General features: G+C 44.8%; 2 protein-coding genes across 2 annotated transcripts; both read left to right on the top strand.

Annotated features, from left to right (window-relative positions):
- Positions 1–3,936: 3,936 nt before the first annotated feature.
- Positions 3,937–4,383, top strand: LOC309583865 (gallinacin-10-like; the record flags this gene model as incomplete). The annotated part of the gene is made up of 2 exons (XM_082299692.1): positions 3,937–3,994; positions 4,247–4,383. The coding sequence occupies 2 exons, from the start codon at positions 3,937–3,939 to the stop codon at positions 4,381–4,383; spliced, it is 195 nt and encodes a 64-aa protein (XP_082155818.1).
- An 8,436-nt stretch (positions 4,384–12,819) lies between these two features.
- On the top strand, positions 12,820–15,373 carry LOC309586182 (gallinacin-9-like; the record flags this gene model as incomplete). The annotated part of the gene is made up of 2 exons (XM_082302784.1): positions 12,820–12,877; positions 15,240–15,373. 2 exons carry the CDS (start codon positions 12,820–12,822, stop codon positions 15,371–15,373), a joined length of 192 nt encoding a protein of 63 aa, XP_082158910.1.
- Positions 15,374–23,565: the final 8,192 nt, after the last annotated feature.

The following is a 23,565-nucleotide window of genomic DNA, read 5'->3' as shown; positions in this document are numbered from 1 at the left end:
ATTCTCCCAGCTGGTGTTCAGTGCTGTCATTTAAATGTCTATTTAATGTTGACTCAGTGTCTGGGTTGCAACATGAGGGCACAAGCAGTTGAGATCACAGCAGCCAAGGGCAGGTAATAATTGACCAGCTTCCCAAACCTCAGCACGGTGCCATCCCTGAACCCTAAATGTACAGGGGCCTCCCCCTGTGCCCCTTCAGTGACACCAGCGAATGTCTCACACACCAGGATTCATTAAATGCCCTGCTGTGCTTTCCCTCCTCTAAAAAGTTTAGGATATTTCTTTAGTAGAGGACCTTTGTAGCTGTCACCAAGCACAGTGAAGACTGCTGGAGAAACAGAGGTAAAACCTGCCCTGTGCACCCGTTTAGCCCATGTGAGGTGGCACAAAGCACTCTAACGACGAGTGATACGTGGGAATATCGTGTGCAACAGCAAAGTGTATCTATTAGAGGATGTCCACTGATAAATTTTCATTAATGAAGCAACCTTGGCCCCCGTTTTCCCATTTTCATTGTGCCCTCAGCAGGATGATGCCAAAGGGTAGAAACATGGAATCACAGAAGGGTTTGGGTTGGAAGGGACCTTAAAGACCATGCAGTTCCAACCCCCTGCCATGGGCAGGGACATTTTTCACTATCCCAGGTTGCTCTAAGCCTCATCCAACCAGATTTTGAACAGTTCCAGGGATGTTCCACCTTCCATTAAACCAGGTTGTTCCAAATGGAGCAACCTGGGATAGTGGAAGGTGTCCCTGTCCATGGCAGGGGGTGGAACTGGATGATCTTTCAGGTCCCTTCCAACCCAAATCATTCCATTATTCCGTGATTCTATAGTAATGACTTGTGCCATAATTAGGAAAGCCAGGAGGATACTTGAATTATGTTTTAACATGCACTTGGTTTTAATGGAACATAAGCACATGCTTCCTAAAAAACCATGTGCCTATGGGATTTTAAAGGCATATTTATAATTCAAATGGTAAAATGAAGTTTTGCCGCTATCCAAATACGTGTACCCTATTTTAAATAACCTTTCTCAAAAGCATAATTCTTAGCATAATTCACAGCTCTTAGACTTTTTTTTTATTAGACATTAACTATCAAATTGCACTTAAAAGAACATTTTTGAGAACATACTGAGGCAAACCCCTCCTATATAACATCATATATGGTGCTTGCTATGAATTGTTATGGGGGTAGTTTGTTACCCAAGGAGGTAAGAAGAGAAGAAAAACACCTGCCTTGCAGAAGACTGAGAAATCAGAGTTAAATGCTGTTTGCAAAGGTTTACCCCACCCAGCATTTCAGATTTTCCTTGCAGTATCACCTTTGGAAAGGGGCTGCTGGGGCAAAATTCAAGAAAATTGAATTGCGAATTCCCCTCAGCTCCTGTTTGCTTAGAGAGCTTGATTTCTCTGGGATAGGTACTTGCAGCTCCTTGAATTCCCAGCTCATGTGTGGAGGTTAATGTTCAACAGAGATCTCCAGGACTCCATCCTGGCCCTGGGTACTGTGGGGTTCAATTCCACGCACACACTTCCATGTTCCAGCCCCAGGTCACTGCTGTGCTGCATGAATTGTTCCGCTCCTCGCCTGTTTTATACAAGTTTTGCCCGGTTTTAAACAACCAGTTTGCACCTGTCTTTGTTTTTGTTAGAAGTCAAAGTAATGGAATTTTCCTCTTGCTCTGAGTGACATTTTTGGGCTGCCTGTGCTAGCAGGGCTCAAAGTGTTGGTCACTTTCACAGAATCATGGAATGATGGAATCCTTGGAGGGTTTGGGTTGGAGTGGACCTTGCAGGTCATCTCATTCTAACCCTCTGCCATGGGCAGGGACACCTTCCACTAGACCAGATTGCTCCAAACCCCATCCTTGATTGTTTCCAGGGGCATCCACCACCTCTCTGGGCAACCTGTGCCGGTGTTTTACCGCCCTCATTGTAAAAATCTTCTTCCCTATTTCCCAGAGGGCCGTTCTCCTTCAGAAAGGAGGTTGTTCAGCAAAATAGGAGTGCTGTGGCAATCTACATCAATGAAACCGAAATAATTTAACTCGAATAATAGATCGACTCTGTTCCAAAGGAGGGAGAGAGTAAAGCCATGGAGGTGAGTGGAGCCTATTCAAATAACAAAATGCAATCACAATCTTCCCCAGTCCCACAGTCTGATTTTATTTGGGAAAAACATGACTCCTCCCTAACATGGATGTTTTACAGACAAGTGCTTCCACTGGCACAACATTCCCACACTGTTCTGTCTGTGTGAAAGATAGGTGAGGGAAATTCGCATTTCAATGGGTCTTGAGAAAAACAAAAAGGTTTTATTTTCTGGGTTTATTCATGCTGGCGTTGCAGGTCAGGCACCTGCCTCTGTATCCCACTAAAGAGAAAAGAGAGGGGTGACAAATTAAATTTCTTCTCCATTAGAAATGGGTAAAACTGGAGAGCTGCTGGTAAAGGAAAAAATAATTTCCAAGACAAGGGTACAAAAAAAAAAAAAAAAAATAAAGAGGGACAAAAAAGAATCACTTGGCATTTCTTGGTTAATTAGACTTTATGTGTGGAAGACGGAAATCAGTGTTTATCTTGCTGTTATTTGCTGCATAAACTCACCTTGTTGCCTCCCTCTGCGCTGCTCGAGCTGGCCCATTACCGTGCAAATTAAACATAAACCTCAGTAATGTTTTCATCCTTTGAATAATTCTTGGAACAAAAATGCCATTAACTCCGAGTTAAATATAATAAACGAGGTAATAAGGAAGCAAACCACTGAATCAGAATGTCAGAGGTAAGAACTGCAGAAACAGTGTTTAACCTGTTCATTAGCCCAGGATTTTGTTAAGAACCTTCCCTGCATTGATCCCCACTCAGAAAATTTGCAGCCACAGGGATCATGCCCTGAAGTGAAGCCCCAGAAGATGTTGCCCTTCGAGGCATTATGTCAGACAAGATTCTTGTGGAATCAGCCCATTCTCCCAGCCTTTTGGGGCAATAAGAGCAGAAATGTTTGGCATTCTGTCACAAACTTGTGCACGTATATGAAATAGTTTATTTCCTTTAAAAGAAAAAAGATACATTAGTGAGTGTTAGAACCCTTAACTGCTGAGGTTTTTAATATGAATAACAGGAACTGAGTGCAAAGAGGTCAGAATTTGTGCCTTAGGGCTGAAGGTGAAGCGGTGGGGAATGATGTGGGATGGAATGCCAGGCTGGATGGGGCTTGGAGCAACCTGTTTTAGTGGCAGGTGTCCCTGCCTATGGCAGGGGTTGGAACAAGGTGATTTTAAGGTCCCTTCCAACCCAAACCATTGTATGATGTAAGTGAGAACTGAAGGAGGAGGAGAGCTTTGTGCCAGCTCGCTGCAGTTGGGTGAGGCTGTCCTGAGACCTGTTTAAAAAAGTGACAAAGAACAGTTGCATCACCGCAAGTCTTTCCCAATGCTTTCCTCTGCCTTTGACATCATCCACCTGGTGACAGGGATGGGGAGATGGACGCAAAATGTTACGTGAACTGTCAGTGAGTGACAAATCCTGGTTCAAAGCTGGGCCCCCACTCCAATGGTCTCTGACTTCCAGGTGCCCCCTGACCCATCCTGGTGCCTGTGTTGGGAAAAGTCCGCAAAAGCCACGAAAATTGGTGCGGCTCAGTCGGGCTTGGCTGATGGTCAGATTATATAATGGAGACATGAAGTGGAAATTCACCCTTGGGGATTGCAACATGTTCACTGCCACCTGTGATAAGGGGGATCACCAGTCCCTTTCCAGAAAGTTCATGGCAGTTACTCATTAACAAAGCCCTCACTTGTCACACTTGCACGACCCCACAGGCCCTATAAGTACAGGTGTCTCTCCCAGCCCTGCCTCAAGCCAGCTCCAGCCACCATTGGTCTTTCAGGTGCTTTGCAGGACCTCACAGTCCACAAGCAACTGACAGCCATGAAGATCCTCTACCTGCTCTTCGCTGTCTTCCTCCTCCTCTTCCAGGCTACTTCAGGTGAGTAGCAAAAATCCTATAAAGAGCAAAAGGGTTTGTAAGCAGAAGTGTGTTCAAAGGGGTGAAAAAAGCATCCATCAGCTGAAAGGCAAAATCTGATGCTGTGAGGATGGTGCAGTGGATGGGACCAGGAGCATCTGTACTCAGGATGCCACTCTTGCTAAAAGAAAACCACACATAATTTGTTGAGCAGTCACCTCTCATCATTTCAGGCTAAAAGCTGAGATTTTAACTCTTTCCCACTCCCCACAGGTTCTGCTGACCCTCTTTTTGCTGACACCGTCGAGTGCCGGAGCCAGGGAAAATTCTGCCGTGCTGGGGTGTGCCCACCCACCTTCGCTGCCACGGGGACGTGCCACGGGGGGCTGCTGAACTGCTGCTCCAAGTGAGTGACAAAACATTTGAGGGGTCTCCGAGGGAGTTTTTTTGTCCTGCTGTTTTATCCCATTTCTTTGAATAATCGGCACAGCTCCAGGTGGGCTTGCAGGGCAAACCCTGGTGGGCAAATCCAGAGGGAGGAGAAATGTGTGTATAATGTTGATGTGTGTTTTAGGGAGAAAATTCATTTGAATGGAAGTTATGTATGGGAGAAAGGGTTCAGAAGGGTCCAAATTTCCAAGAATTCAGTATTTTTTCACTTTATTTTGAATTTTCATGGGAAAGGAAAGAAAGTTTTTTCAAAAAGTTATTAGCAAAATACTTCACAGTATTTACACCCATCAGGGGAAACATTTTATCCTCCATTTTTATTTTAAAATTTACCTAGAAAATGTACTTTTAAAGTGGGAAAAATGTTCACAAAACTCTGCTTCTCCCCATCTCTTCTTCCTCTCACCACTGCACAGCTCTTAGAAAGGTGAAGATGATTGAATTAGTCAGTGAGTGGAGACTTGGGTGTGCATTTCACTTTTGAGCTTGGAAACCACTTTCTAGTAATGTCTGGAGTTTCCCTGCTAGCTAGATATTTTCTTTCCTTGAGGTTTTGAACATGCTTTTGGCTAACTCTCCTTAGCTTAGAATAAAACACATTCCCCAGGTACTTAATTCCTAGAATAATTTTCTTCCATTAATGGCCACGAGATGATCACTGCCAGCTGCAGTGACATTCACACCCCCCAAGTTCAGTGCCAGATTAGGAGAGGTTCCATACTTTTGATGGAGAGGACTGGTGTGATGACATAACTCTTCCCAGCAACGATGTTTGTGCAAATCCTCAACCACTGATGTGACTGGACAGACCTCGATTCGAAATAAAGGGAGAGCTCAGATCTGTGATGTCTGAATTTTCCAGAACTCCTTATTCTGTGATTCTGTTATTTATAGAATTGCCAGGGTTTAAAGGTTCCCAGAAGCTGAAGAAAGTGTCATGAGATGGCTCTGGGAAGGAGGTTTTGTATATTTATTCAGCACATGGGGATCCTCAGTGGTTTCAGGAAACCCAAGTCATCCCAATAATAGGACATGTTTGTTGCCAGGAGATTAAGATGCTAAGGAAGCATCCACTTAGGAATTCAGGAAAGTAAATGGAACAGAAGGAACCTGATATTAGATGATTTTACAAAAGAGTGATGTGATCCCTCAGTCTCTGTGACCACTCATCCTGCCTGGGAAGCAATTTCCACTGGTAGCAAATGGACTGCTAGGAACAGACGGAAAATCTCCAACATCAAATTTCTGTCAGAACATCTGCTAGACCTGACCAGAAGAAAACTGAGCCTGGGAAAGGAACAAGACCTCTTGGGGTTGGTTTCAGGTGTAATTTTCCTACAGAAATACTCTTTCTTGGAAGAATGTACCCTGATGGATGTTAATGTTCAGCATTAAAGCTCTTCTGTGTGGACTCTTGGATTTTTAGCTGAGCCAACCAATACAAGAGTAGAAGTTAAAACCAAAAGGGTATTCTGAAGTACAATATATTTTTTTTTCCGCAGCTCAGGTTGCTTGAAAACAAATCTTTGAATTTAGATGTGAAGGACTTGATTCAGCAGGATACATTGAGATGTTTAGTGACATTTGAGGAGCCTTAGAGTATTTAAATTGTATCAATGTATCTGGGTGAGTTAGCTCTAAGGGAAAACATGGATTTCCAGAAAAGATAGATGCCTGAAGGCCAAGCAGATACTCCAGACAACTTCAGATGGCACTAGACTTGTGTGTTCAGTAACTACATCAAATCCCCAATCTTTATTTTGGAGTAAACTGAATAACAATGTCATTACAAGTGGTCATATAACTCATTTGCCAGTGGCCACAGTTCTTGTGGACCGGGTATCTGCAGACCTGGACATCTCACACACATGGGGATGTAGGTTTTTAAACCTGCAGGCTGAACCCACCCTGTAGGTTCATTTTGAAAGGTAATTAGCAGGTATTGAGGCTTTTAGAGAATGAGTTGAGGTGACACTGCAGCAAAATAACAAGACCCTTTTTTATCCTTGCAGGGTTTTGGCAGAATAACGAGAAAAGGCTTTCCTGGATCAGAGCCTTTGTACCAGCAACATTTCCACTGCCATGAGGAGCTGATTTTCATGGATTCCTCCTCTACCTAAAGCCTCCTGCAAATGAGCATTAAAAGAAGCTTCCAGAGGGCATGTCCTGTTAGCACACTGCTTCTGGAGATCCAGGTTTTTCCTCGCTGAAGTCACTCCCTTTTTGCTTTTAATACACAAGCCACTTTGGCTCCTTGGCCGCCTGTTCCAGCCTACCTCACAGGGGTGTTTGGAGGTTCAATCACTTCAGGTTCATGCAGCTCCTGGAGGATGTGAAGCAATATATATATTATTTTATTCGCTCACGAAAATAAACATCTCCTTAAACCAATACCTGTAATCTTTGTTGTTACTCACAGTAATTTCCTCTCTGGTTTTGATGCAAGGCTCAGAGTGATGCAGTATTTTTTAAACAAGTGAGTCTGTGCAGTCTCACATATTCCCAAGGGATTTGGGAAAGGGAATGGCTAAAACAGCACCCAGTTTTGATGGTGGTAATAAAGCATTTAGGATGATAGGAATGAAAGCTGAGTTGGAAGAACTATACAGGCAGCTCTTGATAGAGAATAATTGCATGACAATATGGCAATGAATAAACACCTGCAGTATTGCAGATTTTATATATATATAATATATATAATATATATAATATATATAATATATATATCATATATATCATATATATCATATATATATATAAAGAGATAAAAATAAATAAATATATATACACATTAAAAATATATACACACACACACCTGAATTCATGAACACAGCGATGGGGTCTGAAGTACCCCTCCCCAGAGACAAGATTTGGAGTGATGTACAGACTGGTTTTTAAATTATCAGACCTGCTTTCAATAGCAGTCACAAAATTCAACATTTAAAGAACACACTGTAGCAAGGACATCTCACTGCCTATAACCTGCTCATGTCCAGCTTACAGATCTGCTCTACATCCCTCAAGTTCCTTCTGTCTGCTGGTTTTGGCTGGGATGGGTTTAATTTACTTCCCAGTATGGAAGGGTGGTTTGGATTTGTGCTTGGAACAGTGCTGATAATTCAGGGATGTTTTTGCTATGGCTGAGCAGGGCTCAGTTGAGGCCTTTTCTGCGCCTCACCCCACCAGAGAGAGGGCTGGGGTTGCACAAGGAGTTGGGAGGGGACACAGCCAGGACAGCTGGCCCCAGGTGACCCAAGGGATATTCCAGACCACATGGCTCATGCTCAGCAATGAAATTTGCAGGAAGAGTGTGTTGGGGTGACTTGATGTTGTATTCCCTATCACTGCACTATGCCCAGAAATCAGTATATATGCCTTTCTATGCCTTTAAACTGAGCCTGAGAGGGGAGAGAGAAAAGTGTACTTTTTCAAAGCAGTTTGTTTTCATGTTCCGAGGACACGGAGATAAAACCTGTCTGCTTCTGCAGAGCGAGGGTGGGGAAGCAGCCTGCTTGCTTTCCAGCCAGCTTTCGGCCAGTTTTTCAGCTCCTTTTCCTCCGGAGAGTCGGACTTTGTTTTTCCTGGGACTCAGATTTTTTTTTTCCTTCTTCTCTGCTGGACTGCTTCAACATCAGAGCACATCGGGAGGACTTTCCACCGAGTGCAGAGGGCCTGGCCCTGGGCCAAGCCCCAGCTCCGAGGAGACCAAAGGGGGGACTCGAACACTTTCCCAGGGTTTTCTCCACAGTGAGAGGTTTTATTATTTAGCATTATTATCCTTTTCCCATGTGTTTGTTAAATAATAGTTTTTATCTCTTTCACTTTCCTTCGAGGAAAAAGGTTTTCTTCCCAAACCTGGTGGGGGAGGGGTGGTTTGTGGCCTGCCTTCTCTCAGAGGATATATTTCTAAATTTGGCCAAGCCAGCACAAAGAGGAAGGAACGAAGGTACATTTGGAGGGATGGGATTTTTCTTCCCAAGTCACCGTTACATGTGATGGAGTCCTGCTCTCCTGGGAATGGGTGAACACCTGTCTTCTCATGGGAAATGGTGAATAAATTCCTTTATCTGCTTTGCTTGCAGAGGAGTTGTTCTATTAGTCTGTCTATCCCAAACCCCAGGTTTTCTCACTTTCACTCTTCTGATTCTCTCTCCAGGGGAGAAGTGAGCAAGGGCTGCCTGAAGCTGAGTTTCTGGCTGGGGTTAAACCTCAATATCCTGAAAAAAACCTCTGGTGTTAAATATGGATAAATTCAGCACAGACTCAGCCTCAGATTTCCCTCCTGCCCCAATGAAACACATCTCTGGTGTATAAATCACTGAGGTGTTATTCCAAACGGGATTGTCTCCATTTCTGTCTCTGGATGCTGGACCTTCTGTCCATCAAGGTCTGGCATTTCAGCCCAGCAGCCACCCTCCCTCCAGGCTCATTCTTCCATTTGTGCCCAATTTCTAGGGAGCCCCTTGAGTGTCCATTTCATCTCTGCGCTCCTCATGACCCCGAGTGGAACCTGGGGTTGGCCTCATGCAGGACAGCTGATGCAGCTCTCCTCTGTTGATGGCCCTACAGGGATCTGCTTTTCCCATGCCCATTTCCTGCCCTGTCTGCCTCCTGCAGTGACCACTGAGAATTCTTCCCAAGAATTTCCTCATTCTGTGTTTATTGAGAATTTTTCTCCTGGGACACCACTGGTGTTTGCCCTCGGAGGGCTGGCAGGGCAGCAGCTGGAACCAAACTCTTTGATAGCATTCAAGCTATGGGAGAAAGGTGTTGTTTTGGTTGATAGCCACCTTCAAAAGCTGATGCAGGAGCTCAGAAAAACTCATCCTTGATGACCTGAAGAACAGATAAGTTTTCAAAATGGTGACTGGAGCACAGGCTTTCCAAAAATCTGCTGTCAGTGGCTTATCCCCCTCCCTGCTCTGGTCCATGGCAAGGACACAGATGGTCCCATGACTGGCCTTGGACAGTCACTAAGACTGGATTTTCCACACTGAAAATCAGTTTTATGCATGAGCAGTCTTTTCTGAGTGCTCTGTCAAGGAGAACAAACATCGTGTACCCTCCACCCACTGTCACCTCCACTGTGGCTGCAAACACTTGTGCCTCTCTCTGTCACTTGTTCCATGCCCTTAACTTTGGGACAGGGGACCTCATCACCACTTCTTGCTTCCACCTGTTTATTTACTCCTAGAACAGAGCAGATTGTCACTAAAATAATTCTCCCCTTCTGACCAGGCAGATTAGTTGCCCATCAGTTATAATTGAGAGCAGGGAATCTCCGTCATATCTGAAGGTATTTGGCTCCTTTCCTCACAGTCCAGAGTACAGACCACAGGTAGTGATTTCACAAGGTGTAAAAGCAGATTTCCCAAGTGCCCTGAAGGATCAGTGAGCCAAACTGATGAATTTACCCTTTCTGGGTGACAAAATGATTTTCCTACACAAGGACAGGTCCCATACAAAATCCACCACCCACTGGTTGGCTGCCAGGTCAAATATTAACTCTAACAGAGACCTCAGGATCAACAGCTTCCTGTCAGTCACAGCCTCAGTTATTTCTCTGTTCACTGGAGATTGTTTGGAGCATCTTTTCCTGGTCCTCAAGAAGAAGTGAAGCACTGTGTCCAACTTCCTTTCCCCACTGCCAGGCAGTCTTCAAGGGGGTTGTTATCACCCCAGGTACATTTATGTTTCCATGGAGAGAGCCTGGACCTGGGACAAGCATTGCTGCTGCTCTCCAGCTGGAGCTGGGGGAGGGAGTTGAGGAGGCTGGAGCTGTTCCCCCTTTCCTTTCCTCTCCCTGACGCTGTTTGGTTCCAAAGAGCATTGAACAATGTGTGACATCACAGGCCAATCCCAGCAGGGTTTGCTCAGCAGCCTCACTCCCCAAATTAAACATCCCTGCCCCTCATGCTGCCTGGGACAGGCAGGAGGGAGGTTATGCAAGGAGTAGAAAAGCACTTTTTCCTTTTTCATGAATCCTGTTAGTTTTACAAGTAAGCTTCAGCCTCGATGGTTTCCTTACAGCTGGCCGTGTTTTATGATCACAGACTGCACTTTTTTTCCTTCTTTTTGTCTTTCCAGAAGTGAAGCTGAGGGTGCAGGTGGATGGCCTCCTGTCTGAGGCCTTGGGCGGGTACTCAGAATGGTTTGGGTTGTGGGGTTGTGTCCATGTCCTCGATCACAAATCGGGAATCAGGGACATGGTCAATGTTCCCTGCGACTCCCTTAAATAAAATTCCAGGCACACATGGACACAGAGTGATTTAATATAAATGACTGACTGCTTGAAACTCTTTCCTCCAGGAGGAAAACAGAGGAGAGATGAGAACAACAACCCATTTTGGAGCCTGTGCCTCTGTCTCAATAATGTGTGTGAAAATACAGGGCCTTTCCCCAAACCATCACTGCCCACCCCAGCTCTCACAGCTCCTGGCAGAGGTCTGAAGGTCCATTTCCTCACCAAGTTCCTCAAGGATGTGGGCTTCATGAGGTATGGGTGGGAATTCATTTGCTTTGCCATCTGTATCTTCTTACCCCTCCTCAACCTCCTCATCCATCCACAAGAAGATTTTTCCTTTTTTCTAAAGTCCTAGTCCCGACATACTGAATTAATGTGTTTAAAAAAACCCAAACTGAAGCCCTTTCATGCCCTGCACCCAGCCTGCAGCAGGCAGTTCACCAGGCACAGACCTCTCTGCCCTCTCTGTGCAGTCAGAGCTCAGCCCCTGCTCTCCATCGCTTCAGTTTGCTGCTCTCGCTGAAGCAGTAAATAAATAACCACCCTCGTGACTTGGTCTCACTAATGATTTTTGACTTGTCCTGTTTGTCTGAAAAGAAAAGTGCCCTTGAGGTTCCCATATGTCTCAGGAGTGGTGTTTCTTGGAGACAAGCACAAGGGTTAAGAGACCTTTTCAGAGCTCTGGTGACACTTCCTCTGGCCCATCTTAGATATGGCTGGACCTTCACATGCATGAAAAAAGATCAGATTTTATTTTCAGATATAAACATAGGTTACAAGGTGATAAGAGATATGAAGAACGTGATAAGAGATTGTCATAGGTTAGCAAAGCATATGATGTGGAGATGTCACACAGAAGTGAACTTGATATGCTGAATCTCTGAAATCAGAGAGATGTGAGTCTCTTCATAAACACATTCAGGAAGGTGACTGACAGCAAAGGAAAATGTCATTAAACCAAGATAATTTGGGGCAAGAATGAATAGTTTTAGACACTCCATGCAGACTAGACTTGGGAAGAAGGTTCAAACCATGATGTCATTGTTTCCAGGACAGATCTCAGGCATTGCTGGAGGGAATTAGGATCAGTCTCCTGTGATAGCATGGCACAACACACAGCAGTGGTCCCTTCCAGTCCTTTCTGTTTAAAGACTTCTTCTGCTATGTTTGATACAAATCCATGGCTAAAGTCACAAATAAAAGATACAGAGAGTAACTGAGCTCTGAACCATGCTGGAAGAACTCCTGGGAGACTGGAGCAATCACCATGTCTGCTGGTTTTATAGCCAGGAGGGGGGATTTCCACAACCCTTTCAGCCCTACTCTGCCTCCTTGTTTTTCAGCCCTAAAATCCCAAGCAAGGACTAAAGCTCTGATCCTTTCCTGCATTCGTCTTCATCATCAAGGAATGGCTTGGGTTGGAAAGGACGTTAAAGATCATCCAGTTCCAAGCACCTGCCTGGGTAGGAATATTTTGCACTATCCCGGGTTGCTCCAAGCCCTGTCCAACCTGTCCTTGAGCACTTTCAGGGATGGGGCAGCCACAGCTTCTCTGGGCACCCTGTTTCATTGTCTCACTTCCCTCACAAGGAACACGTTTTTCCAAATACCTCATCTAAACCTGTTCTTTTACAGCTTAAAGCCATTGCCCCTTGCCCTGTCACTCCCTGCTCTTGTCTCCAAGGAGGAGTTTTCTCCTTTGCTCACCCTGCCTGGTGGCTGTGGGGGAGGAAAGCCTGTCACAAGACCATGGCCAAGAGCCACGGGGCACCATCAGTTCTGCATGGTTTCCAGCCCTGCAGATCCCAGGAACCCACCTCCCTCCTGCTCCAATCCTGTGTCCTCCCCGGGCGCAGCCCACCAGCTGGCATGGGGTGGTTTGGCTGCTCAGGTCAGCCGGCAAGGCATGGTCATGGCTCAGGTCAGGCATCTTCTAACGTGGGAGGTTACAACATCTCCCTACATCACCAATCTCCATGGGAACAGGGCAATGAACTCTCTGTTCTCCAAGCAGCCATTCCTCCACCCACTTTGTTCTGTCCCAGAGCCTTTATAAGCAGAGGCACCGCCTGTGCTCGGTCTCGGACAGCTTCTGTTCACACTGGTGTTGTCTCCATCCCTGCGAAAGCTACCTTGCTGCCAGCTGCCAGTCATGAAAATCCTTTTCTTCCTCGTTGCTGTTCTCTGCTTCCTCTTCCAGGCTGCTCCAGGTAAGACTAAAGAGAGATGAGATGGAGGCTGAAAGGGTGCAGATGCAGAAAAATTCATTAGATCCCAGTGCTGAGGGTCAGATTACCTCTGTGCTCCTGAAATTTCATATTAGAATTCCCCTTCCCCGGTCATGGTCCTAATTCTCAAACTATTGAGTCAAAGTCCTTCAAAGTTGTACTGATGGTTTCTTTCTAGCATATGATGACAAGATGGGAAAATAAGGATGCTTCTGTATTGACCTTGGTGCCAGGGAAGGTTTTGGAGCAGCTCGAGTGCCTTCACGTGGCATGTACAGAACAGCCAGGGGATTAGGCACAGCCAGCACTGGTTCATGAAAAGCTGATCCTGCTTGACCAGCTTGATCTCCTCTATGACAAGGTGTCCCATTTAGTGGATTAGGTATCTAGATGGATTTTGGTAAAGCCCTGACACCGTTTCTCACAGTGTTCTCCTGGAGAAACTGGCTGCTCCTGGCTTGGATGGGTGCACTGTTCTTTGGGTTAAAAACTGTCAGAATGGCCAGGCCCAGAGAGGGGTGTGGAATGGGGTTACATCCAGCTGGGACTGGTCACCAGTGGTGTTCCCCAGGGCTTGGTACTGGTGCTGGTCCTGTTTGATATCTTCCTGAATGATCCAGATGAGGGGATTGAGGGTAACCTCAGCAAATTTGCAGGTGACACCAAGTTGGGCAGCAGTGTTTATCTGCTGGAGGGCAGGAAGGCTCTGCAGAGGGATCTGGAATGGCTGGATCCATGGGCTGAGGCCTCTTGTGTGAGGTTCAACAAGGCCAAGTGCCAGTCACACCAACCCCTGCAGCTCCACAGGCTGGGGAAGAGCACCTGGAAAGATGGAAAAAGCCCTGGGGGTGCTGGTGACAGCAGCTGGACATGAGCCAGGTGTGCCCAGGTGGACAAGGGGCCAGTGGCACCTGGGCTGTGCCAGCTCTGGGGTCACCAAGCAGGACAAGGGCAGTGCCCGTCCCCTGTGCTGGCCCTGCTGGGGCACCTCCAGTGCTGGGAACAGCTCTGGGACCCTCCTGACAGGAGAGACCTTGAGGGGCTGGAGAATGTCCAGGGAAGGGAATGGAGCTGGGAAGGGCCTGGAGCAGCAGGAGTGACTGAGGGAGCTGGGAAAGGGGCTCAGCCTGGAGCAAAGGAGGCTCAGGGGGGACCTTGTGGCTCTGCACAACTCCCTGACAGGAGGGGGCAGCCGGGGGGGTCGGGCTCTGCTCCCAGGGAACAGGGACAGGATGAGAGGAGATGGCCTCAAGTTGTACCTGGAGAGGTTTAGATTGGATATTAGGAATAATTTCTTCACCAAAAGGGTTGTCCAGCCATGGCACAGCTGCCCAGGGCAGTGGTAGAGTCCCCATCCCCGGAGGGATTTAAAAATAGCATGGATGTGGCACTTGGGGACATGGGTCAGTCGTGGCCTTGGCAGTGCTGGGGGATGGTTGTACTCGATGGTCTTGGAGGGCTTTTCCAACCTGAACAATTCCTTGAGGATTTTATTGAGGCAATTCTTGGAATAACACTAAAGATGTAACCCTGCAACATGAGAGCTTTCTCTTCTCACATTCTCACCCACACGTCCTGACTGTGTATTCTAGATTAGGAGACCTCATCTATTTTTGGGAAAAATGTAATCCTGACTGTCAGTTTTTGCCTGAACTCCGTATTATCCACGTGCATTAAGTGGGTTTGGAGCACATGTATCACTCCAGGCTATTTGAGGATCTTTGGAGTAGCTGAAGTTGTCTCAGTTTGATTTGCAGTAGTCTCAGATTTGTACCTACTTTCCTAGGCCATCAAATGTCTGTCTGCTCAAAGAAGAAATGTAGAAACATTGAGACAAAGCCTGTACTACATGTTTTGGGATTGCTTTCTTGGGTTTTTCCTACTTCATGCATCAGAAAATGCATTCTTTATGTCAAAAACCCTGTGATCCCTGACACGGCTGCAGGGCTGGTACAATTCCAGTAGAGTCTCCAGGAAAGGGCTGCCAGTTATCTTCCACCTCTTCACAAAGTATACATAAAGGCCCATGACTTTATGGTCTTTTCAATTTAGGAGACAAAAGGGATCAAGATCTAAGGATGGCTTTAAAATCAGCTGAGTGACATCAAAAACATGTAATTCTTGAATAATATGTGATTAGAAGAAAGGACTCGAGAAGCACTGTGACAAAGTGGTTGAGATGTGGTAGACCTGATTTAGAATAAAGCTGTGATGCCTTTCAAATTAGGGATAGAATCCAATTTGATGACAAAAAACTATGCAGAGTACCAGGTAGATCTGATGACTCAACTCTCCAGTCCTCTGCCATGACAAACAAACATTAATTTTCCCTGTTTTCTTGCAGCTTACAGCCAGGAAGCCGCTGACACCCTCGCATGCCGGCAGAGCCGGGGCTCCTGCTCCTTCGTGCCATGCTCTGCTCCTCTGGTTGAAATCGGGACCTGCCGTGGTGGGAAGCTAAGATGCTGCAAATGGTAAGAGGAATTCCTCCAGGGAAATGCTGCTGCACCAAGAGCAAAGAGAATTACTGGGCTTTTCATCCTTTTGGCATCAGAGCCCCTTTTCCAGCCCCCTACAACCTCCAAAAATTACCTGCTAATTGCTGGGGTTTGTCAGTGGGGAAAAAAAGGCGGAGCCTTGTAGTGTTCAAATATTCCAGAGAAAAAGAAAGACTGTTTACAAGAGTGACAGGACAAGGGGCAATGGCTTCAATCTGAGTAGATTTGGACTGGATGTTAGGAAGAAATTCTTCCCTGTGAGGGTGGTGAGGCCTGGCACAGGGTGCCCAGAGAAGCTGTGGCTGCTCCATCCCTGGAAGTGTCCAAGACCAGGTTGGATGGGGCTTGGAGCAACGTGGGATAGTGGAAGGTGTCCCTGGTATTCTGGGCCATCAGCAGCCACACTTGAGTAGCTGTGGTGGGTGCTGAGAGGTGGCAGACACATCCTACATTTTATCTGGGTTGTCTTATGGCCAGAAACACAGGTCCAGCTCACAAGGGTCTCCAGTTGTCTTTACCCTCACATCTCCTCCTCTTTACCCTGATGTCTCCAGCAGTCTGAGGTGTCAAAGTATAGTTAATTAGTTTGGTGGATGAGCTAAGCACCTGACTTTTCTCTGCAGGACCCCCAGCTCCTAAATCTGACACCTCACTGACCACTCAGACAAGAGCTCTGGACATCTGAGATGTCTCCCATCTTTTGACATCGATGGATCCTGTTCTCAGTGCCCTGGGGAGCCTTTCCCATGGGGGTGGAGGCCCTCAGGAGCACAAGAACATCTGAGGAGGAGTTCTTGTCCAATAAAGATATTTGCAGTTTCAATTCTAATAAAAGCAAGTTCTTGTAAAACCATGTTGCTGATACTTCCTCATGTATGTCAGGATGGGTTTTTTTGTTATTACTGTCTATAAAAATCAGCCTGTAAATGAATTTTATTTGACTATATTAAGTCCATGTGCCATTAAGTCCTGTTAAACCATCCTGTGGCTCAGCGATTCGTGTGGCAATGTTTACATTAATTATTGGAAAAGCACTAGGGCCCATTCCAGCTGCCATTCCAGCCCAGGGCTGGGATTCAGGAGACAGGCTCAGTCCTCTGCTCCTCTCCAGGGCTGCATCTGCAAGCCCAACCTGAAATATTTGGAATACAGAGAAACCCCAGCATGTCAGAAGGCCAGCTTCTTTATGGCTTGAAACTGCCTCAGCACATTCACGAGATTCTGCTCCTGCTGTCCCTGTTTAGTGTAGACCAGTATCATGTCCATGGAATTTTATTTCTCTGGATCCTAAACTGGCTAAACTGTTTTTCCCTGCACTGCTCAGTCTGGAGGCAGTGGGCTGTGCGTCCATCAGGCCGGATTCTCATCACCAAGACTCATCCCCTCCTTCCCTTCCCCATCCCTAACATCCCTAATGCAAAGGCCACAAGGATTTGAGATGAGGGGTGACTCAAAGTGTCCAAGTTCTCCATGCCATGAGCTGCTGGATGGTCTCAGGACTTCCACAGGAGCTCAACATGACCAGTTTGTGCCAGCTTCCCACCAGCCTAATCACAGTGGGTTTGGAGAATCACAGAATCATGGAATGGTTTGGGTGGGAAGGGACCTTAAAGCTCATCCAGTTCCACCTCAGCCATGGGCAGGGACATCTTCCACTATCCCAGGTTTCTTCAAGCCCCATCCAGCTTGGCCTTGAAGCTATTCCTGACCAAAATAGTAGTTAATAGGACCAGGCCATATTCCTGTCACCCCACGGGTTTCTTTTCCTGCCCTTTTCTTGGATAAGTTTACCACAAGACACATCTCACACTGACTCCAAGTGAGACCCTCCAGCAAAAACACACAGTAAGACAATTCCTCACAGGGATAAGGAGGTCATACCTCACAGGAATAAGGATCAAACACAAGTCTCCCAGGACAAGTTTCCTGCAATTTATTGAGATGTGTAACCTGTGAAATACAAACACTCGAGCTGAGCATTCAGTGTGCCCAGGGAACTTTGTTTTCCAGGGTTACTCACATTATTGCTAACTCTAAAAGGAAAATAGAGAACAGCTGTTCTGAGGGCCAAAGGAAGAACTTGTTCTGCATCTTCTCATGGGCACACACTCCTGCATGGTGGTGACCTCTCTTGGATAGGTGTTGGTTAACACAATATGATTCCAACAACAAAACTTTCTAAAAAATGAGAAATGTTGGTCTTTTCTGGGTGGTTCAAGAATTGCTTTGGAGTTTCTTCAGGTCATTAAGGCTGTTTGTGGAGGGGTTTGCTCTCTTTCTGTTGTTCATGTTGTGGTGTGTGCCTGTATGTGTCAAATGCATGTTTTCCGCCTAGAATTCCAGATTTTCCAGTGGGATGATGCATCCCTTAAATTGCCAGAAGCTCTGCTTAGCCCATCTGAGATGTCAGTGGTCACTAATCATACTGCAAAAAAAAAAAAAAAAAAAAGGGAAGAAACTTTCAGATTTTGTGCTTACAACCAGGAAAGGATTTAAATAAAATGCACAGAAGGGATTGAATGAGCACCAAGGGCTGATTCCTGGATCCAACTCTTCAATGTTTACCAGGATATTCACAGTCCTGCCACTGCTGAATTTTAATAATAAATTGCTTTTCTATTTTACTTAATAAATTTTACTTTAATAAATTTTAAGTAAATAAAATAAATTAATTAATTTTACTTAATTTCTATTTTTACTTAATGAATTGACCAATCTCTGTACCTGAAGCCTCCTACCCATCTTGGAATCTCTGGTATAGAAAGGAATTTCTGCTGCTCATGTTTTGTTTTTAACATCTCTTGCTACCAATATTGAACAAAATTTAAGTAAGAGCCTCCAAAAATAAAAGTGTCTCCAGCACTTTACAGCAAAAAAAAAAAAAAAACAACAGAAAATGAAATGTTAGAATCAGTGGAGGCTGAGTGTAAATATTCAGGGATATTTGTTGCTGCAGTTTCGTATTGGAATAAAGACATAGGGTGAATTTTAGGATTACAGTAAGGAATTTGAGGGGAAAAAGAATAAATTATTCATAGAATTATAGAATGGTTTTGGTTTGAAGGGACCTTAAAGACCACCTAGTTCCAACCTCCTGCCGTGGGCAGGGAGACCATTTACTAGACCAGGTTCATCAAATATTTTTGTTTGTCTGGAAGAGGAGATTTATGGAACTGGAGTAAAAAACCTGGAAGAAGAACATGACTTTCATGCTCTTCTTCCAACTATGAGAGCAGGCAGCCTTTGTGAGGTGAAATATGGAGGTTTCCCATGAATCTGACCCAAAAATCCCAGGTCTCAGGACAGTGTGGACATCGAGATGTGTCCTTTGAAGCCAGTGATACTCATTATGAGCAGCTTGAACCAGCTAATGGGAACAGCAGCAAGAAGAGTTCATTTCCAGCTAATTAACAGTCTCTGCCAAAGAGGTTTCACTGTGATCTTTCCCCCAAGGCACTTGAGCTGCATCATTAATGCTGCAGAGGGAAGCAGTGAGGAAATCCTCAGGAAATGCTGTATCTGAGTGTGCAGAGGCTCTGCTTTTTGCCTGCTTGTGCTGGAGGAGTTTTGCATCTGAAGGACAGACTGGATGTACAAAAATGAGTAATAAATGAGTAACAAACCCCAAGAAATCCCTGGAAATATTCAAGGCCAGGTTGGACAGGGCTTGGAGCAACTGGATCTTGTTGAAGGTGTCCATGATAATGGGGGTGGAATAGCTGACCTTGAAAGGTCCCTTCCAACCCAAGCCCTTCTGTGGGTGTGTGATCCATCACATCCCTGACTCACCACGGTCCTACAGCAGGGAATTCCCTGCTGGCAGTGCCCGAAGGGTCTCGTGTGGGGTGTGGGGCAGCGGTCATTGGAACAGATTCCCCCAGCCTGTCTGCACTGCACCTCGGTGCTGGGGGCACGCAGGAAACCTGGGCAGAATTAAAAAAAAAAATCAACAACCCAGAATTGTGATTTTCCTTCCCAAAGAAGACTAAGAACAATCCAGGTCACAGCATGGCAGCAGTGTTGAAGTTTTCCTGCAGGCTGGACTCTTCCACACCATTCAATTCCCTTTCTTTCCAGACTGGGAGGGTTCAGTGCATCCAATGGATCCAGTTGGAGTCTGTTCACTGCTAAATTGTGCCCAACACACTGGCAGGACTTTGGCCAGGGGCAAAAGGGACTAAACCCCTTTTAAATTTCTATTTCTATTTCTATTTCTATTTCTATTTCTATTTCTATATTTCTATTTCTACTTCTATTCCTATTCCTATTCCCATTCCCATTCATATTCTTTCTGGTTTTATTTCTCTTCCTATTTCTACTTTTTTTCCATACTCACCATTTCCCTCTGCATTTCCTTAGATTTTATTTAGCTCTTACCTGAAGTGCCCTGGAGCATTAAGAGCAGAACAGCAAAGAAAAGGGAAAAGATCTTCATGGCCAAATTCAGTGCCACCAAATACAACAGAGGCTAAGAAAAAAATCAGAAAGAAGTCACACATTTAACCTGCGTTTGTCATCACGCAGCACAAACACTATTAATGACAAATAAGCTGCAATTTTAAAATAAAAATTGGCATTTATGTAACAGAGTAAAAGTTCCAGAGTGAATCTATAGAAATAACAGTTTTTAAGGAAAGATAAATCTGAAAGCACACTGCATAAGATAGAGGAAATGTATTTATGACTATAAAATTTAAAATAATTTGATTATTTTTGCTGGTTTTTATCCCTCAACTGCAGTGACAGCATACACCAGCTCCAGTGAAGCCTCCTATATTTGAATCCAATTAATCTTGAATGCTAATTTTTTTTTAAATATAAGAAATTTAATTAACTTCCTCAAAATTTTATCTAAGTTTTATAATATAAGCCATGTTTCCATAGCTTCCTTTCTTTACTTTTAAGCAACACAGCCACAAAATCATCATTATTTCCATTTAGAATTTTTATTTATTTATTTATTATTTATTTTATTTCATTTGAGCAACTCTGCTTGGTTCTGGATGGGATGGAGTCAGCTTCCTTCCTGGCAGTCCATACAGTGTGGTACTTCATGCTCACAGCAAGTCACTTAATGACTAAAATGTCCATTTTATTTAATTATCATGTATTTTCTTTCAGATAGGTGTAAATAACTTAAACCTTTCCAATTTCTCTGAAAATAAACACTCAGAACCTTTAATTATTCAAATCATCGTCATTTTTGCAGCTTAGGAGCCAATAATAAGTCCTTGAGATGTCTGCAGAAAATCTAAGAAGCCATCTATCCCTCCTGGCAGCCCTGAATTTTCTCTCCACTATAATTTCTTGCTGCATATTCCAGCTACCTTTGGAAAATAATACAAACTAATTTAAAAATTGAGAATCACCATCATAGACTTCAATAATCAGGCAAATGCATTAATGAAATACCAAGCACTGACCATTTCAGATGCTCATGAGGATTTAATTAAGCTGCAATATTATACATCTCGGATGATAAATTTCTTTTTAGAGAAGCAAAAACTATTGTTAAAAATTACGTGGTTTTCTCCTCTTTGGTTGAAACTGTTGTGGAAATTACACCTTCATCTTACTCAAAAGGACCTGAGGAGAGGGGTCAGCGTGTCCTACCTGGTTCTTCTCTGGGGTATCTTCACAGAGTGATGCCTCACCCCCAAACGACTGGCTTTATATATTCTGTGGATGACAGAGCTGCCACAGACCAGCTGGCCAAGGACATGGACTTGTCACACCAATTCCCAGCAGCCAAAATGTCACTTCCCAGCAGAGGATGGGGGATGGTGACCACTCATGAACTCCCTCCCCTTTCCCTGGAACATGAGTTGGCTCTTCCCAAAAGCACCTCGCACCGCCCTGGTGTGTGCCCAACACATCGATCCCTCGTGGGTGGTGGAAAACGGTGGCCTGGGACACACAGGCTGGGATCCAGGGGGGACCTAATGCTGCAGGGCTGTCTCTGGAGCCTGGAGATGCCTCCACAGCCCCATAGCAGCTGAATTAGGGAAGCCCAGATTTTGCAATGATTCTCCTGTGTGAAAGCCAGGTGAGACCCCTCTGTGTTCATAGAACCCCAGAATGGTTTGGGGTGGAAGGGACCTTAAAGCTCATCCAGTCCCACCCCTTGCCATGGGCAGGGACACCTTCCACTAGACCAGGGTGCTCCAAACCCTGTCCAACCTGGCCTTGGACACTGCCAGGGATCCAGGGGCAGCCACAGCTTCTCTGGGCACCCTGGGCCAGGGCCTCACCACCCTCACAGCCAACAATTCCTTCCCAATATCCCATCTAGCCCTGCCCTCTGGCAATGGGAAGCCATTCCCTGTGTCCTGTCCCTCCATGCCTTGTCCCAAGTCCCTCTCCAGCTCTCCTGGAGCCCCTTTAGGCACTGGAAGGGGCTCTGAGGTCTCCCTGGATCCTTCTCTTCTCCAGGTGAACACCCCCAGCTCTCCCAGCCTGGCTCCAGAGCAGAGGGGCTCCAGCCCTTGGAGCATCTCTGTGGCCTTCTCTGGACTCACTCCAGCAGCTCCATGTCCTTATGTGGGGGACCTCAGGTAGAATGTCATGAGAGCAGAGTGCCCTCCACTGACCTGCTGGTCACTCTTTCATTCTTGTGAATTTACTACATCTGTGTTCTGCTTGTCCCACAGAAAATAATTAGGTTGGAATAATTAAGATTCCAGGGAAACATCCACTTCCACACGGCCACTTGCCAGATGGCCAAAGGAAAGAACCTCCATAAAAAGGTTTTGATCAAATATGTGCCCCCAGAGCATTTGGACAGAGAAAGTGATGGCAGCACTGGTTTGACCTGAACCCTGAAAGCACCTGTGAGCCCAGACGTTGTGTTTTCATTGTCATACCACCAGGAAAAAACCCAACATTCCTGTACTTCAAAGAGCATCCACCGGCCCGGCTCTTCCCAGAAGATGGCAATGAAGAGCTAAAGCTGAAACTCCCCTCCAGCTGCCTTCTTCAGTCAAGGGTACGGAAATTATTCTGACAGCGGGGTTTTATGGATTTTTTCCTTAATTCTAATGCTGTCTTTTGATTCCCAGCACTGATATGAGAGTGAATGATGTTTTCTGACAGTCCAGACTCAAAACCCTCCCTGTTCTGCAGTCTGCTGTGGACTCCTGTGACGGACAAGCAACCAGTCACTGCTCTCAAAATCATATGGACAGGACTCGAGGAAACGGAAAGAAGCTGAGCTGGGGGAGGTTTAGGTTGGATATCAGGAAAAGTTCTTCATCCAGAGGGTGGCTGGGCAATGAACAGGCTCCCCAGAAAAAGACAGCTATTTAAAATCCCATTCCTGTATAATTTAATTGAAAGAATGTGTATATTTGCTTTATAATGAGGAGCTTTTGTTTCTATTATTTGGATTTTGATTTAGTTCTTAAAAAAAAAAAAAAAACACAAAAACTTAAATAATTGAGTGATGAAATGTAAACAGGCAGAAATAGACACTCTGAATAGTAAATGTATAAATGAGTTCTTAGAGGCACAGAGCTCTCAGTTGAGATTTTGGGGTCACCACCTGAAAAGGAGCTTAAAATAGGATAAAATTATTGTTTCTTCCACTTTGTGCATGTGCCACCTGCCCAAAGGGGAACAAAACTGATCCAAGCTCACATATCAGGATTTAGATAAGATCTTTAACTGATTAATTTTATTTATTCTTATGATTGATGGTAAACTTCCTTTAAATACCTTAAATACTATAACTTAACTCTTATTTTAATTCCTATATATTGTTATTGACTCTAAGTATTGTTTTGGCCACTCCTGATTACAAAAGTTATGCATTTATCTAACCTGTTTCTTGGCAGTTAAACACACGCACTTAAAGAATGAATATTGCAAATCAATTAGTATTGTATCCTGAGAGCATTTGGACAGCTGAATGTCTTATTCAGTTCCCTTTTCCTGGGATACTATGTGGAGCCCCAAAAATCATGTTCTTCTTTTATATAGACAACATATGCAATCATATATATATTGATATATTGATATATTGATATATTGATATATTGATATATTGATATATTGATATATTTATATAAAATATATTTATATAAAATATATTATGCCTGTGCATATAATCTATAAATATTCCAAGAGAAACAAAGGCTGAATTATTTATTCCACCCTTTTATACTTTATCTTTGC

Source organism: Coloeus monedula (assembly GCF_965178545.1).
Source record: "Coloeus monedula genome assembly, chromosome: 2".
In the NCBI taxonomy this organism is placed as follows: domain Eukaryota; kingdom Metazoa; phylum Chordata; class Aves; order Passeriformes; family Corvidae; genus Coloeus; species Coloeus monedula.
Note: the sequence above shows the minus strand (reverse complement) of the source record. Positions and strands in the feature narration are given on the sequence as shown.